Source organism: Mirounga leonina, unplaced genomic scaffold (genome assembly GCF_011800145.1).
Source record: "Mirounga leonina isolate KUSES-001 unplaced genomic scaffold, KU_Mleo_1.0 Mir_376, whole genome shotgun sequence".
Lineage (NCBI taxonomy): Eukaryota > Metazoa > Chordata > Mammalia > Carnivora > Phocidae > Mirounga > Mirounga leonina.
Window position 1 is genome coordinate 2,902,876 of NW_023270718.1, and position 17,228 is coordinate 2,920,103.

Genomic DNA, 17,228 nt, shown 5'->3' on the forward strand with positions numbered 1-17,228 from the left:
CCCCCCCCCCCCCCCCCCCCCCCCCCCCCCGCCAAAAAAAAGGATGTTCCAGGCTCCTCTTGTATCTTCTCTGTCCCCTCTCCCCTGGAATCAGCCGTTTTCTCTAAGGAGAAGGGAGGGTGCTTTTGAAGGCAAGGTGGCTGACCCCTCACCCCTGAGTGACCCCCTTGGACTCTGATTTCAATGCGGCTGGCCCCGGCCAATGGCAGAGGCGATGCTCCAGCGGTTGCCATGGAGACTTCTGGGCCGCAGAGCCGCGGAAGGAGGCGGTGACGTCACTGCGGGAGCAAGTGCAGAGACCACATCCTTGTCTTCGCCGGGGCCACAGGGCACTGAGGGCAGCCCTCTGGGCCAGCTGCGAGAGACCAGCCACCCTGCGTCCTGGGCCCCCATCCACGACACCCCGGTGGCCGCAGCCCCAGGGAGACGCGCCGTCCCAGATCTGCTGAGACTGCGAGGACGGGTGAGACCTTTGGAGACCATCGCCAAGAAAGGGGAGGTGCATCTTCAGACCCTCCTCAGTGTGGCCTTGCCCAGCCTCGGGACCCACGAGCCAGCTGGCAGACGCCACCTCTGTTTCACTGTGCGTAAGTCCCTGGGCATTCCCAAGAGCCCTCTCCGGGGAAGGTTACAGAGGGCTGGACACTGCAGCCCTGCGGGCAGGGCCAGGGACATCCTCCACTAGAGGGACAAATCGGGCCCGTGAGGCCGCTCTCCTACTTAGCCTTTGGGAAGGGATCGTGGCATCCTGGATAATTTTGTGGATTCTCGAGGCAGCTCAGGTGCGCACCAGCGAGCATACTCCTGCCTCCGAGAGCTGGGCAAGATGCTCTTCGGGGTCAAGGACATTGCTCTGTTGGAGCACGGGTGCAAGGCGCTCGAGGTGGACAGTTACAAGTCCCTGATGATCCTGGGTATACCGGAAGACTGCAACCATGAGGAGTTCGAAGAGATCATACGGGTCCCCCTGAAGCCCCTGGGCAAGTTCGAAGTGGCCGGGAAGGCGTTTCTGGAAGAAGAGAGATCCAAGGCAGCCATCATTAGGCTGGAGGAGGACATCAATTATGCCGTGATCCCCAGGGAGATCAAGGGCAAGGGCGGCATGTGGAGAGTGGTCTACATGCCCGGGAAGCAGGACATAGAATTCCTGACCAAGCTGAACCTCTTCCTGCAGAGTGAGGGCAGGACGGTGGAGGATGTGGCCCGGGTCCTGAGGCAGGAACTGTGCCCAACAGTGACGGGCCCCAGAGAGCTGCCTGCCAGAAAGTGCCGGGCGCCCGGGCCCGGGGAGAAGGCGGGGGCCGGGGCCCCCGCGGGCGCCGACGGGGCGCCGCCTCTGGCCTCGCTGGAGAAGCAGAGCAAGGCTGGAGATGACAAGAGAGGCAAGCGAAAGCACAAGAAAAGCCGTCGACGGCACCATGCATCTGACAAGAAGCTGTGAGGTGAGGTGGGGAGGCTGCAAGGGGCGGCAGGGTGAGGGGAGGTGACATCTGAGTGGGGGTGGGGGGAATGACCGGAAGGGGAGGTAGCCTTTGAATTAGTTTGGGGAATTTGAGTGAGTGTGGAGATTATGGGGGTGAGGGTGGGGAGTATGACTCAGGTGTGTGGGTCACTTTGAATGAGAATGGGTGTCATCTGAGTGATGGGGAACATCTGACTAGTGTGAGTGAGGGGAGGGCATTTTGATCTGAGTTAACTTGTGGATTACATCTGAGTGATGGGGGTAACGTCTGGTTGAGCGTGGGCCATTCATTCATTCATTCATTCATTCATTCTGCAGATATCTATTGCACGCAAATCCAACACAGATCCCTGCCTTCACGGCACTCATAGAGACTGGGGAACATGTGAGTTACTGGGGTACATCTGAGTGGACATGGGTACCATTTGAGTAGATGTAGGTAATATCTGGTTGAGTATGGATCACTCAGTCACTCAACAAATGTTTTCTGAGCACCCACAGTGTACCAGATGCTCTTTCAGGCATTGGGCATACAGTAGGGAACAAATAGACAAATCTTTTTTTTTTTTTTAAGATTTTATTTATTTATTCATGAGAGACAGAGAGAAACAGAGGGAGAAGCAGGCTCCCAAGGAGCGGGAAGCCCGATGCGGGACTCGATCCCAGGACCCTGGGATCATGACCTGAGCCGAAGGCAGACGCTTAACCATCTGAGCCACCCAGGCGCCCCAAATAGACAAATCTTGCCCTCGTGGCACTCATATTAATGTCTGAGTAGGTGAGGGGACCATCTGAGTTACTTGAATACATGAGTGAGCGTGGTACCATTTGAGTGTATGGGTAGCATCTGAATCTGAAGGTAACATGAGTTAGAGCGGGTAATATCTGAGTAGTTGTGGGCAACGTGTGACTGTGGGAGTAACACCTGAGTGTGTGTGTGTGAGTATTATTTGAGTGGGTGAGGGTACCTTTTGAGTGAAGAACCCGCAAACAACGTCTAACAACCTGGAGACCCCAAGGGACCAGCCGGGAGGTCGCAGTCCTGGCAGAGAAGCACATCATCCCGACTGTTGCCATGGAGACCTCGGGCTGTCTCCCCTTCCCCACCGTGCGTGAGCAGGTGTTTGAAGGAAACGGAAGAGGAGGAACAGGGTCGGGGATTCCAAGGGTTTGCAGAAGTTCTCTTGCCAGAGTCGAGGAAAAGCCAAGCAGGAGGACCATGTTGGGGAGATCCCTGCTCTGGAGAAAAGCCGCTATCCCCCCCTCAGCACTCCCTGAGTCCTGATTCAGGGACAGCCCCTCTTGCTGAGTATGTGTTGCCAGGAAGAGACACAGACCCTTCTAGATTTGGGCACTGCTGGAGATCCTGCCATTGCAAAGTCTAGACCTGTTTTTTCGGTCTTTTAAAAGGATGGACCTTGAAGGTACTTCTGGCACAAACTCGTCCCGAGTGGGCCACCCTGATTTGCAGAAACCATGCCTGACGAAGTGAGTTGCCTGCTTGCCGCACCTGAGGAGCTCAGGGCTCTGTGTTTGACTCTGTCAAAAGCTGTCACTGTCCTGTGCACACTCAGTCTCCCTTACAAGGGATGGTCAGACGTGGGACTCTTCTGCTCTGATTGGCCCCTGGGATTAGGATATGGGTCTCCCCAAATTCAGTTCCAGAAGCTCTGACTTGGGCAGAGGGGGCACCCCACTCTAAAGAACAAAAGGCAAGATTTTCAGGAAATAGTCCAAAAGGAGGTAAATAATTAAGAGGTCACCTTCAAGAGTTACCCATTAACGGCAATTAACTTTGAGTCCCCCGTGGTGAAGAACAACAAAAACAAAGAAATGAATCAGGTAAAATCCAAACGTCCATGGGTAGACAGAGCTCTTATTCAGGGCATCCGGTCTGCGAATTTGCAAACTTCCATTAGTTCAGGGATTTGCAAAGGTTTGGGCTGAATTTCTTTGGTTTTAAAAAAAATGCAATTTACACACACACTTAGAAGCTCAGATTCTCACCTGCCAAATCATGATAGTGGAGACCCCCAACGTATTACTGTGGTGGGTATCAGTCACATCTGTGAATTCCAGCATCCAACCCCTGTTCTTATTTCTGTGAGGCTACCCCCTGAGCCCCCCTAGCAGAGCCAAAAGGTGGAGATTCTCTCTCTACCCACCCCTTCACCTTGGCAGCCGGGGTGCAGGCAAAGGATCCACCCTCAGGCAGTCAGAAATTCCTCTTAGGTCCTTGCATCCCCAGCAAGCGTCAAGACAGAAGGAATTTTTAGAGCTCACGTACGTTGACACCCTAAAAACCTGACTCTGATTTCTGTAAACTCCCCCAGCTGACTCTGAATCATCAGCCTCACCATCCTTTTCTTTTGTGCAGTGGTCGGGATAAAGCTTTTCCTGCCATCCCCACGTATATATTTACTCTTCTTGCAAGTGCATCTAGATGGCCTAGAAGTTTGTAGCTCCCTACTGATCTTTTTCTCCCTTGTAAGTTTCCAGCGCAGGCAACCGCACTCCCTGCACTCAAGGTGTATTGTGTTACTGTGTTCGCTGTTGCCTCAAGAGTCTGAGCTTCAATAAGACCTCAGGCACGTTCGCTTGTTGCATGCTGTTCTCCCATCAAGGCAGAGTCGTTGTATCCTAACAAGGACAGTGCGACATTCCTTACCATCTTATTGCAGTATCCAGACTGTATATTTGTGCTTATTGTGGGTTTTGGGTGCTTCCCATACAACATCCATATGTGTGATACACAATGTTGAGTGTGTGTCAATGTTCAATGTTGCCCCTAAGACCCAATCTCCTGCCCCTTCTCGAGGTTTTCTGGAAGAGTTTCCCGACATAGCGACGCAAGCAGTTGGGTCAACCGGTTGCCATTTAAAGCCAGTTATCTGTGTGAGTCAATACCTGGCTGGCACACAGCAAATCCTAAGAATTTGCTGAGAGATGCCCACAGCGGGCCTTGGTAAACCCCCATTTTCAAGAGCGGGTTCCGTTAAAACTCTTCACTGTTCTTTGTGGTCGATGCTCCATTGTACAAATACGAACTTATAAAATAAACGTATGTGAATGCAATCACAGTATGCTCTTTGATGTGTTGGGGGAGTCCATGCTAGATCTAATTTGGAAAAATTATCTAGGAGCGCCTGGGTGGCTCAGTCGGTTAAGCATCCAGTTCTTTTTTTTTTTTTTTTTAAGATTTTATTTATTTATTTGACAGAGAGAGACACAGCGAGAGAGGGAATACAAGCAGAGGGAGTGGGAGAGGGAGAAGCAAGCTCTCCGCAGAGCAGGGAGCCCGATGCGGGACTCGATCCCAGGACCCTGGGATCATGACCTGAGCCGAAGGCAGTCGCTTAACCGACTGAGCCACCCAGGCGCCCAAGCATCCAGTTCTTGATTTCAGCTCAGGTCGTGATCTCAGGGTCATGCGATCGAGCCCCACATTGGGCTCCACACTCAGTGGGGAGTCTGCTTGAGATTCTCTCTGTCTCTCCCTCTGCCCCTCCCCTCACTCGCGCACGTGAGCCCGTGCTCTCTCTTTCTCTCTCAAATAAATAAATCTTTCTTATTTTTATTTTTTTAAACTTCATTTTATTATTTATTTGAGACAGAGAGAGCGCACAAGCAGGGAGAGTGGGAGAGGGAGAAGCAGGCTCTCCGCTGAGCAGGGACCCCAATGTGGGGCTCGGTCCCAAACACGACCCGAGCCGAAGGCAGATGCTTAACCAACTGAGCCACCCAGGTGCCCATAAATAAATCTTTTTTAAAAGGGAAAAATAGGGGTGCCTGGGTGGCTCAGTTGGAAGAGCATGTGACTCTTGATCTCACGGTTGTGAGCTCAAGCCCCACGTCAGGTGTAGAGATTACTTAAATAAACTTAAAAAAAAAAAGAATTCAAAGAGTTTGAGATTTTAGGAAACTGATACAGTGACTATATCTAATACTGTGTAATTCACCCCATGGGCAGCAGGTTTGAGCAACTACCATAATCAAATCCATTAGTATTCTTTTTTTTTTTCAAAGATTTTTATTTATTTATTCATGAGAGACAGAGAGAGAGGCAGAGGGAGAAGCAGGCTCCCAAGGAGCAGGGAGCCCGATGCGGGACTCGATCCCAGGATGCTGGGATCATGACCTGAGCCGAAGGCAGACACTTAACCATCTGAGCCACCCAGGCGCCCTCCATTAGTATTCTGTAGGGAAATGTAGGATATTGATATGAAGGGAAATAAATTAGGACTATAAATAGCCTCATGTCAGTCTAGATCTTGCCTCTAAATTTTATCCCTTACTTTTCTGGAGGGAGGGGGTGATGCAAAGCTTTCTGAGTTTGTTGGATTTCAGAAAAGGAGATTAGTGATTATGAGATGTTCTACTATTATGATCTTCATCTCACTCTATGGATAAGGAAAAGGAAGCTCAGAAAGGTTAAGTGACCTGCCTAAAGCCACACAGGAAAGCTCAAGAAGGCCGGAAGCCCAGGTCTTTCTGAGGACAGTCTGTGCTCCTGACACAGGGCTGGGTCTCTCTGCCGCTCCTTCAACAGTGCTCGCCGAGGGTCAGGGATTCTGAAGGAGGGCTCTGAACCTCTGAGAGGCCAACCTCTATGTGATTCCCATGGGGCTGGCGCTGGTGATTCTCCATGGGTTCCCCAAATTGCCTCTCCGTGCTTCTGCACCCTGCTCCGCACCCCGGGAGGCCACCTCCGTGCACTGCATTACAGAAGCTCCTTTGCCCAATGACTTCCAGTCGGGATCAGCCAATGCGAGGCGGCGGCAGGAGTCGGCAGGACGAGAGAGAGGTCTGGGTATTTCTTCCCTGCACTCCGGCTACCGGGCTCCCTCTGTTTTCCGGCACTGCTGGATCCTTCTACAATGACACATCAGTCAGTTTGGTCCTCTGCTTACTCCATCCCTCTTGAGAAGAAAGTTCAACATCTGTATAGCCCACTGACCCCTGCCTGCCTCAGCACCCCATCTCACAACACCCTAGCCACCCCAGGACATGTTCCCTCCCACCTCAGAACTTTTGTCCCTGTTGTTGCCTCTGCCCAGGATGCTCTTACATGACTCCCACTGACTCTTACCCCTCAGGTCTCTTTTTCCAGGAAGTCTTCCACGCCACCCCAAGATGGATTATTCCCCCTCTTTTTTTTTTTAAGATTTTATTTATTTATTTATTTGAGAGAGAGAGAGAGAGAGAAACAGCATGAGAGGGGATAGGGTCAGAGGGAGAAGCAGGCTCTCCGCCAAGCCGGGAGCCCGATGTGGGACTCGATCCCAGGACTCCGGGATCATGACCTGAGCCGAAGGCAGTCGCTTAACCAACTGAGCCACCCAGGCGCCCTATTCCCCCTCTTTTATCTCCTCATAGCTCCCCTGTATTTTTCTGGCTTGGTGTGTCTCTCGATGGTGATTAATTTATTTGTGTAGATCTTTGTTTAATATTACACTTCCTTGTAAGACTATGAGCTCCCAGGGAGCGGAGCTGGGTCTGTCTCATTGCTTGCGGTATCCCCGCGGCCCAGCACTCTGCCTGGCACATAGTAGGTACTCCAGAAATACATATACAGGGGTGATTTTTTTTTTTTTTTAAGATTTTATTTATTTGCGAGAGAGAGAATGAGAGACAGAGAGCATGAGAGGGAGGAGGGTCAGAGGGAGAAGCAGACTCCCTGCTGAGCAGGGAGCCCGATGCGGGACTCGATCCCGGGACTCCAGGATCATGACCTGAGCCGAAGGCAGTCGCTTAACCAACTGAGCCACCCAGGTGCCCCAGGGGTGATTGTTTTAATACAGGTTTTATTTTTATTTAAGAATGGTAAGGCCAAGAGACCAGGAGATGACTGTCATTGAAAAGATAGTTTGGGGGGCGCCTGGGTGGCTCAGTTGGTTAAGCGACTGCCTTTGGCTCAGGTCATGATCCTGGAGTCCTGGGATTGAGTCCCGCATTGGGCTCCCTGCCCAGCAGGGAGTCTGCTTCTCCCTCTGACCCTCCCCCCTCTCATGCTCTCTCTCTATCTCATTCTCTCTCAAATAAATAAATAAAATCTTTATTAAAAAAAAAAAAGAAAGATGGGGCACCTGGGTGGCTCAGTCGGTTAAGCGTCTGCCTTCGGCTCAGGTCATGATCCTGGGGTCCTGGGATCGAGCCCCGCATCGGGCTCCTTGCTCTGCGGGAAGTCTGCTTCTCCCTCTCCCTCTGCTGTTCCCCCTGCTTGTGTTCCCTCTCTCTCTCTCTGTCAAATAAATAAATAAAATCTTTAAAAAAAGAAAGAAAGAAAGAAAGAAAAGATAGTTTGGCATATTCACAGAGCCCAAGAAAATAGGACATGTCACACCATGGGGTGCCACATGAGGAAGCACCAGCATTGGTTAGGAGGCAGAGGGAGGAGAGGGGGAACCATGGGCAAAAGCTTTTATTATGGTTTCTGCGGGAAGAAACGAGTCCCTCAAGAGTCAGCCAGGCCGCAGATACCCAAGCGTCAGAATATGGGAAATAAAAAGACACGGTCATTACAGTAATAAACATAGAACACAGATAAATATCTATTATGTGAATAGGGGAACTGAATCTGAAATTCCTCTAATTGGCTTGCTCACTAGGCAACCTGCCAAACAAAACAGCAGAGGCCTCTGCCTGGCGTATGGAGGTTTGGAGTGAAGAGTTGGACATATGGCCTGGGTTCGAGTCCTGACTTCTCCACTTCCCAAAGCATGATGAGCCTGGGCAAGCCTTTGAACCTCCTGTGCCTCAGGTTGCTGATTTGTAAAATGGGGATAGTGGTAACCTATTTCACCAGGTGTGGGGAGGAGTATATCCATGCTGACATATGAATGACTTGGCACAGTGACCAAGAGGGAGGCAGCTATTAAGCATTGGCCACTGGGATCCTGGGTCCAGTTGACTGCTGCGTTTTGCATTGACGAAGAACGCATTAGCCTGGTTTTAGATCTCAGATTCCTGAACTAAACGTGTGCCCAGCTTCCTCAGAAGACAGTATGTTCCCTGTGTTCTGACAAAAGGCTGTCTTGGAACCTGGGCAAAGTAGTGAGTACACCCCTCGGGAGACAGTACCCAATCTGTGCCCTAACATCAACAGGGCACATGATGGAGAGAGCGTCCAGGGATTCAGAGCTGCGCAGACAGACCTGGGTTCAAATCTTGACTCTGCCACCAACTGGTTGTGTGCCTTCAGGGAAGTGACTTCATCTTTCTGGGCCTCAGTGTCCTTATCTGTAAAATGGGGCTAATACTACCCATGCCACAGTTTCTTTGCAGCAAAGAGAGTATGTACCGTGCGTTAAAAACATAGGCTCTGGAGCGGCACCTGGGTGGCTCAGTCTTAAGTGTCAGTCCTTTGGCTCAGGTCATGATCTCAGGGTCGTGAGATCGAGCCCCATGTCGAGCTTGCACTGGGCATGGAAGATGCTTAAGGTTCTCTCCCTCCCTCTCCCTCTGTTCCTCCCCCCTGTGCATGCATTCTCTCCCTCCCTCTTTCTCTAAAATCAATCAATCAACCTTACCACATGGGACATTAAAAAGGGTACATTGTATAAGACATAAATTATACTTCCAATAGAGCTGAGCTTTTTTTTTTTTTTTAAAGATTTTATTTATTTATTTGACAGAGAGAGAGGCAGCGAGAGAGGGAACACAAGCAAGGGGAGTGTGAGAGAGAGAAGCAGGCTTCCCGCGGAGCAGGGAGCCCAACGCGGGGCTCGATCCCAGGACCCCGGGATCACGACCTGAGCCGAAGGCAGACGCTTAACGACTGAGCCACCCAGGCACCCGGAGCTTTTTTTTTTTTTTTTTTTTTAAAGTGAAAACAAGAGTGGGGCAGTTGGGAGGTGGGCTGCCTGGGGGAATGACTTCATTTCCATGCCTCAATCTCCTCATCTGTGAAATGGGTTGATAATAGTACCCACTGCTGAGGGCGGTCATGAAGACGCAGAAAGACGCATCTTTATGGGGGAGTTAGGTATGTAATGCCAAAGGTTTCCTAGACTCCTGAGAAAAGGGACTTCTAACCTCTGGATCACCCTGGGGTGAGGCTGGGGGTGCGGGGGGGCAGGCAGCAGAGGGAAGTTCTGCAGGTGGGGGCAGCGGGCATTTGAAAACCCTTCTAAGGTTCTCATCACCCATACCTGATTCCGGGGGTCAGGAGACTGCACAATATTTCACTTTGGGGATAATGGTTCTTGAGAGACAAGGGCACAGAATAAAACTTGGATGTTTTAATTTGGAACTTTCCTCACTGGAGTCTGGGGGATTAGCGGCCACACTGGGGGAGGGGGGATCCTAGATTTGTTCCCTGTGCTTGCTGTAGCAAATCACTGCCAACTGGGCGACTCAGAACAACAGCAGTTTATTCCCTTGAGGCTAGAAGTCCACCATCAAGGTCTCGGGAAGGCTGAGCTCCTTCTGAAGGCTCTAGGGGAGGATCCTTCCTTGCCTCTTCCAGCCTCTGGTAGCTCCTGGTGTTCTTTGGCTCGTGGCCACATCACCCCAGTCTCTGCCTCCGTGGTCACACCCCTCCTCTGATTCCTCATGGCTTCTCCTCTGTGTCTGTTATCTCTCTCTGCTTCTCTCTTATGAGGACACTCCTGATGTCCCGCCCAGAAAATCCAGGGTAGTCTCATCTCCAAATCCTTCATTACATCTGCAAAGATCCTTCTCCAAATAAAGTAACATTTTCAAATTCCAGGGATTCGAGCCTGAAATCCGGGGGTAGCCATTATCCAAACTATTACAAGATCTCTGAGATTCCCACCCCTCACCCCCTTTAAGGGTCCCTCTATGTTGTTAAAAGTGGAGAAACCCTCATTTCCAGTCTGGCTGGTTTGCAGGCACTGTGTGGTATTTCCAGATGGCCAAGTTCCTCTCTTGCCTCTGCTCAGCCCCACCAACCATCACCTCTTGTCAGTCACTCGGGAAGATTATTTTTGTAATGCAGTACCCCACCCCACCCCCACCCTAAATGCTCCGATTCAGTAGGTTGCACTCGGGAAATCGTGATTTCCAAAACTCTCGCTAGTGATTCTAATGTACAACCAGATTTGCGAATCACTGCTTTAAAGAAATGTGCCACACGAATGAATGAATGGATAAAGGAACGAACGATTTTTCAAATATACAGCTATTCTGTCGGCTTTGCTTCCATGCTCACCAAACAGCCTCCAGATTTTAGTGTTGAAGAGGTGAGAGGCAGGCGTGGCCCAACTACATGGCTGGTTCTGGAGGCCAGAGTGTGAACAATAAGGCTGCTTCCTGCTATATTTCTTGAGGACCTACTATGTGCTGTCGATGAACCCAACGGTTAAAAAGTACAGAAAATTTATATCCCGTTCATTCTAGACAGGGATCTGATTTCTGGGCAGTTGAGACTGAGGACAAATCCAGTGACTACGCCAAAGTTACAAATGTCACCTGGGAGAGAAGTCTTCAGAGACTGCTCACCAACCTTGCTCCCCATCCCCTAGCCACCATAGGCAACTGGGAAAATAAAGGAAGCATGAGAGTATAGGGGTTGGAATCTAAGGAGCCTGAGTGATTCAAAGCTCTGTCACTTACTAGCTGTGTGGCTTTCTTTGGCCTCATTTTTTCTCAGCTGGAAAATGGGAATAAATACTTGCTTAAGAGGGGTCGTAAAGAGTGGGGCACCTGGGTGGCTCAGTCTGTTAGAGCATCAGACTCGTGCTTTCGGCTCAGGTCATGACTTCAGGATCATGATCTCAGGGTCGTGAAATTGAGCGCCCCCCCACCCCCCCCACCTCTGAGCTCAGCGCAGAGTCTGCTGGAGATTCTCTCTCTCCCTATGCCCCCCCCCCCCAATAAGTAAATAAATCTTAAAGAAAAAAAAAGAGGGGTTGTAAGGAGTAAAAGAAAAAATGCAAGGGGAAAGGGAGAAAGTAGGAGCTTGATCAAAGCGAATCATTGTCAGTATTCTCAGGCACCCTACTTTTGGGCATATCCAAAGAAGGGTGGAAATGGTCACAAAAAAAGAAAACCAACACTGATCTACATACACAGATATGGAAAGACTTCAAGCCCAGCTATTCAGTGAAAAAAGCAAAATTTATAGTAATAGATCTAGCACAATCCTCTCGTTCATTCACTCAACAAATATTTTGAGCACCTACCAGCCCCATTCTAGGTTCTGAGAATTTGGCAGTGACAAAACCAGACAAATATCCCCTCATGGGTCGAGTATTTGAATAGTGAGACAACAAATAGTGAGACAACAAATAAGAAAGAATAAATAAATAAGAAAATACTAGGAAGTGGTAAGCACCGTGATAAAAATAATTCAGGATAATGTGAAAAATCCCCAGGGGTAAATTCTAAAATTACACGTTTAAGCATTTTTTTTCTTCCTGCAAAAATACAGAGCTATTTCACTGTGGTTACTTTGCTGGAAGAGGGCTGGAGGCTGGAGGCTGGGAGAGGAAGACTTGTTTTTCATTTTATACCTTTCTGGAACTTCATTTTCTTAACGTGTGTCACTTTTAGTATTTTTTATTTTTAAAAAAGATTTTATTTATTTATTTGACACAGAGAGACACAGCGAGAGAGGGAACACAAGCAGGGCTCCTGGGTGGCTCAGTAGTAGTATTTTTTAAAGTGGCAACCAAGTGTAGCTGGGTAGAAAGATCTGGGCCACGTTTTGCTTTCTTCCCCCATCCTTTTTGGATTTTCATCTCTTTTAAACACGTATAAAAATGGGAGCTGTGATTATCGTTTGTTCTGGGGCGGCTGGAGAAGGCTCTCCGCTGCCAGAGATCTGAGTAATCTAAAATACCCACAGCGGAACTGCTCAGGGGTTGGCAATTTTTGTAAGAATGTTGAACATTTGAGGTTTTCATTTCGAGGATAATCCTCCCCGCCCCGCCCCCGCCCCACTCCCACACATAGACACACACACACACACACACACACACCTTTTACCAATTGCAGAACACAAATATCTCATCGGCGAGGTCATTCCACTTGGAAGACTCGACTTTTCGGACTTGGATTCATAAACCAACATTCCTCAAACGGGTAGCCTAGGGATTTTTAGTTTCCGGTAGCTTTTCAGGGAAGCTGAGTGGGGGGCTCAGGCCTAAAGAAGGGATAAGAAGCCCAGAGGAGGTGCCGCCCCCCACCCACTCCGGACCCTCCCGTCCCAGAGCTGACCCGTGCTAAAGCGCGTCTCCTCGTTGCCGTGGAGACCGCTGGGCGGCTGGAAACTGAGCACAAGGGAGGGGCGGGGCGGTGGGAGGCCAGGCGGGGGCTAAGCTCGCCCGCAGGGATGTAGCTTGGCAGAGGGAGGAGAAAATCCAGCAAGCCTATCGACCCGGCTCTGCAAAGGCAAAAACAACCCGAACGAGCCAGTAATTGTGCAAAGGCCTCGCTGAGATCTTCAACCCCACCCCCAAGCATCTTCCTTCCTTCCCTCTCTCCCTTTCCTTCCCTCTTTCTCTCCACATCTGTCTGGTTCTTTCAAGAACTAAATAAAATCCCACGTCGTGAGTTAAATAAAATTATACGTGTTCCTTTTTTTATACCTTGTATTAAAGTCATTATTATTTTAGAGTTTTTTGTTGTTGTTAAAATTTTTCTTTTAACAGTTGTATATTTCATTCTAATTGGTTTCCTTTGTAATCCATGGATGCGATTCTTTTTTTTTTTTTTTAGATTTTATTTATTTATTTATTTGAGAGAGAGAATGAGAGAGAGAGAGAGAGCGCATGAGAGGGGGGAGGGTCAGAGGGAGAAGCAGACTCCCCGCTGAGCAGGGAGCCCGATGCGGGACTCGATCCTGGGACTCCAGGATCATGACCTGAACCGAAGGCAGTCGCTTAACCAACTGAGCCACCCAGGCGCCCCGATGGATGCGATTCTATGCATTGAAAAACTTTATCTTGAATACTGCCCCATGGAACTCAGAAAGGGTTAAGGATTCCTGAGATAGTGGACTCTGGAGAGGGTAGAGGCCACTCCTATCGTTGAGGAGGGGTAGTGTTGCAGAATGACCTCTCCAAAAAAGGTGACATTTGGGCAGAGGGAAATTGCCAAGAAAAGGTGGGGCCATAACAATCTGGAGGTTGAGAACAGCAAGTGCAAAGGCCCTGAGGTGGAACTGAGCCTGGTGTCTGATGAATAGTGAAGAGGCGGGGGTGGCTGGAGTGGAGTCAGTGAGAAGGAGAGAAAGAGAGAAGGAAGTGGAGGAGGTGTGCTAGGGCTTTGTGGCCCCCGGTGAGGGCTTTGATTTTCTCTGAGTAAGATGGAGGCTTTTTAAAAGAGTAGAGACAGATTGAAGTTTTTAAAAGATTCCCTCCAGCTGCTGGGTTGGGGTCGACTGCAGGCAGTGAGGGGGAAACTGGGAGCTGTTTGCATGGATTCCCCTTTCCCGTAGCTCTGAGAATTCCTAACAACAGCGCCCCACCCCCACCCCCCACACACAGCAGGGTGCCTGGCTCCGAGGAAGCTCTCCCTGCAAGTTCACTGTTATTAGTACCAATGCCATCGTGGTGCATATTATTGCTGAGCCAGCTGCTTCAGAGTTACTGGGAAGCTTTGCACGTCCTGGGCCCCACATCCCAGGGACCCCGACCCCCCTCTGTCCATGGCCGATTCTGAGGAATTTTGCTTTAATTTAACTTAACATTTTTGACCACTAAAAATCCAAGCAATCGGGCGCCTGGGTGGCTCAGTTGGTTAAGTGACTGCCTTCGGCTCAGGTCATGATCCTGGAGTCCCGGGATCGAGTCCCGCATCGGGCTCCCTGCTCAGCAGGGAGCCTGCTTCTCCCTCTGACCCTCCCCCTTCTCATGTGCTCTCTCTCATTCTCTCTCTCTCAAATAAATAAATAAAATCTTTAAAAAAAAAATCCAAGCAATCCAAAAAGATATAGAGGGGGAAAAGTACATGTCTCTGCCACCTCTGGGGCTCCCCAGTCTCCCTCCCAGAGACAGCCACTGTCGGCTCCTACCTGAGATCAGTACACCCGCACGTCTAGACCTTTTGCCTGCCCCCCCACACACATATACACACACAAGTTGGACTGTTTCAGATTCAAGTCCAGGTTCCATCACTTATGGCAGTGGGACCTTGAGCAAGCGACTTTACAACCTCAGCTACAAAATGGGAATGATGGGGGTGGGGCGCTTGGGTTGCTCATTCGGTTAAGCGACTGCCCGCCTTCGGCTCAGGTCATGATCTCAGGGTCCTGGGATCAGAGCCCCTGCATTGGGCTCTCTGCTCAGCGGGGAGTCCCTCTGTGCTCTCCCTCTCTCGCTCTTGCTCTATCTCAAGTAAATAAATAAAATCTTAAAAAAAAAAAATAGGAATGATCATCAATCCTATTACCGGCATCGTAATGTTACAGGGAGGATTTCGTGGAGCTGATCCACAGAAAGCTCTAGGAAATGCCCCATAAAACCTGACTATCCTTTTTACTAGGTGCTTCTTTGTACATAGCTGCATAGTATTTCAATGTGAGAATCGTACGGCAGAGCCAGTCCCTCCTGATGAACACCACTTCGGTTCATTCACTCACCCCCAAAGTATTTACTGAGCACCTACAGGGTGCCATGCCCCGCGCCAGAGGCTGGGGCAGTAAGATCCTGGTACCAATTTCTCCACCGACCTATATGCTTCAACAGGTAGGACCGGCTGGTACCCAAAGTCCTATGATGTTGAAGCCGAACGGTACGGTACCAGCGGCTTGCCAAAGCCACCTCCAGGGTTTGGCTGGAACCCGCGCGTTTGGAAAGGCAGGTTGGGGAACTGCCGCGTCTCCCGGGGAAGGTGCTGACGTGGGCCGCGGCGGGGCGTTCTGCTTGGAAGCGGTGGCCCCAGGGAGGCCCGGAGCGCGGCCACACCCCTGTGGGGGAGGGGAGGGAGGGCGCCCCGAGGGGAGTGGACAGCCCCCCTGTCAGTCTTCCCGAGTCGGGGAGTGTAAGATGAGAAGGGGGAAGGTGGGCCTCACCCTAGGGGAGAGCGAGGAGGAACTTCCTGCCCGCGCGCGCTCCTCGGCGCTGAGCGCACGGGCTGGGAGGCTGCAGGCGCGTCAAGGTCAGCCTGGACGGGGGCGGCCGTCTGCCCGGGGGCGGGAGACCCTCGGGGGGGCTGGGCTGCGGCCTCCAAGCGCCTCGGCCATATTGAACAGCCACGGCCGAGCCGTCTTTGTGCGCGCAGGCCTCTCCCAAGCTGCAGGCGCGTCCCTGAGGCAGGAAGAGCCACGGGGGCAGCCCGTGCGCCCCAACTCGGAGCCCGGACCCCACGTCTGCAGCTGGCGGTGGGTTTCGAGCCTCGGGACTGACCTCACCCCGGCTCACGTAAGCATCCTGGGAACTGATTCCCGCCAGTCCTTGGGGCGGGGGAGCCGGACTTGGTCAAGACTGGACTTTGTGGCGGGCAGAGAAGTTGGGAGGGGTTGGCTCATCCTTGGCTGGAGAGGTGAGACCCTCCGGGCAGTTCTGCGGGGACCCGTCCCACCCCCAGCCCCTAAGACTCAGGCTTACGTGTAGTTTGGGGTCGTTGCCCCCCCCCCGATTTCACCCTGGAGATCTTAAAGACCCTCGAGAAAAGCCACGTGGGGGGCTGGTTCCCCTGGGGCTTCCTCCCATCCCCCGACTGCCTGATCCTCTGGAGCGTCCCTGATGTCTGCAAAGATGTGGACTTGGACGTCCTCGTGGAAGCCTTGAAGCCCGTGGGGACCTTCAAGAAGATCGGCAAGGTGTTCCGCAGGGAGGAGGACTCCACGGTGGGGATGCTGCAGATCGGGGAGGACGTGGACTATCTGCTCATCCCCCGGGAGGTCAGGCTGGCGGGAGGCGTGTGGAGGGTCATCTCCAAGCCCGCCACCAAGGAGGCGGAATTTCGCGAGCGGCTGACCCAGTTTCTGGAGGAAGAAGGCCGCACACTGGAGGACGTGGCCCGCATCATTGAGAAGAGCACCCCACACCCGCCCCAGCCCCCCAAAAAGCCCAAGGAGCCCCAGGTGAGGAGGAGAGTCCAGCAGATGGTGACCCCTCCCCCGCGGCTGGTCGTGGGCACCTATGACAGCAGCAACGTCAGCGACAGCGAGTTCAGTGACTTCGAGACCTCCAGAGACAAGGGTGACAAGGGTCACAAAGGCGCGGGGCGCAGCAGGAAGGTGCGCAAAATGCCAGTCAGTTACCTGGGCAGCAAATTTCTGGGGAGCGACCTGGAGAGTGAGGACGACGAGGAGCTGGTGGAGGCCTTCCTGCAGCGAGGGGAGAAGAAGCCCAGCGCGCCACCTGCCCGCCGCCGCGTGAACCTGCCCGTGCCCATGTTTGAGGACAACCCCAGGCCGCAGCTGTCCAAGGCGGACAGGTGGCGAGAGTACGTCAGCCAGGTGTCCTGGGGCAAGCTGAAGCGGAGGGTGAAGGGTTGGGCGCCCAGGTCCAGCCCCGACGGGAGCGAGGCTCAGCAGGCCTCTCCCAGGCTAGAGAGGGTTGGGGCATCAGGGCCGGGCAGAGCCAGCCGGGGGGATAATGTGGGCAACACAGGAGATGGGCAGGGGCCGGAGATGCCCCCAAGACGATGGAAGCCCAAAATCAAATGGGCCTCTTTTCGCCATCGAAGGAGGGAGGAAGCAGCATCCACAGATCAGGGGGCAGGGGCTGCAGGTGATCAGAGGGCAGAGGCTGCAGACGATCAGAGGGCAGAGGCTGCAGATGATCAGAGAGCTGAGGCTGCAGATAATCAGGGGGCTGAGGCTGCAGATGATCAGGGGGCTGAGGCTGCAGAT

At 51.8% G+C, this 17,228-nt stretch overlaps 2 protein-coding genes across 5 annotated transcripts in view; both read left to right on the plus strand.

Moving 5' to 3' along the window:
- Window positions 1–363: 363 nt before the first annotated feature.
- LOC117998174 (paraneoplastic antigen-like protein 8C) lies at window positions 364–4,475 on the plus strand. Of its 2 annotated transcripts, none has more exons than XM_034986819.1 (2): window positions 364–1,442; window positions 2,873–4,475. In XM_034986819.1, exon 1 carries the CDS (start codon window positions 827–829, stop codon window positions 1,439–1,441), a length of 615 nt encoding a protein of 204 aa, XP_034842710.1. In that variant the 5' UTR covers window positions 364–826; the 3' UTR covers window position 1,442; window positions 2,873–4,475. The 2 variants fall into 2 exon arrangements, with proteins under 2 accessions (XP_034842710.1, XP_034842709.1); XM_034986818.1 differs by lacking the exon at window positions 2,873–4,475 and adding an exon at window positions 1,781–2,062.
- Window positions 4,476–15,457: 10,982 nt separating this feature from the next.
- CCDC8 (coiled-coil domain containing 8) overlaps window positions 15,458–17,228 on the plus strand; it is a 2,809-nt gene continuing 1,038 nt past the window's right edge. The window contains exon 1 of one of the 3 annotated variants that reach the window (XM_034986820.1): window positions 15,458–17,228. This exon is cut by the window's right edge and continues 1,038 nt beyond it. In XM_034986820.1, the coding sequence (XP_034842711.1) occupies window positions 16,224–17,228 (1,005 nt within the window). In that variant the 5' untranslated portion in view covers window positions 15,458–16,223. The other 2 variants (XM_034986821.1, XM_034986822.1) reach the window with 2 other exon arrangements.

Bases quoted from the DNA above. Each gene is read 5' to 3' on its own strand.
- LOC117998174 (XM_034986819.1), top strand. From the start codon at position 827: ATGCTCTTCGGGGTCAAGGACATTGCTCTGTTGGAGCACGGGTGCAAG.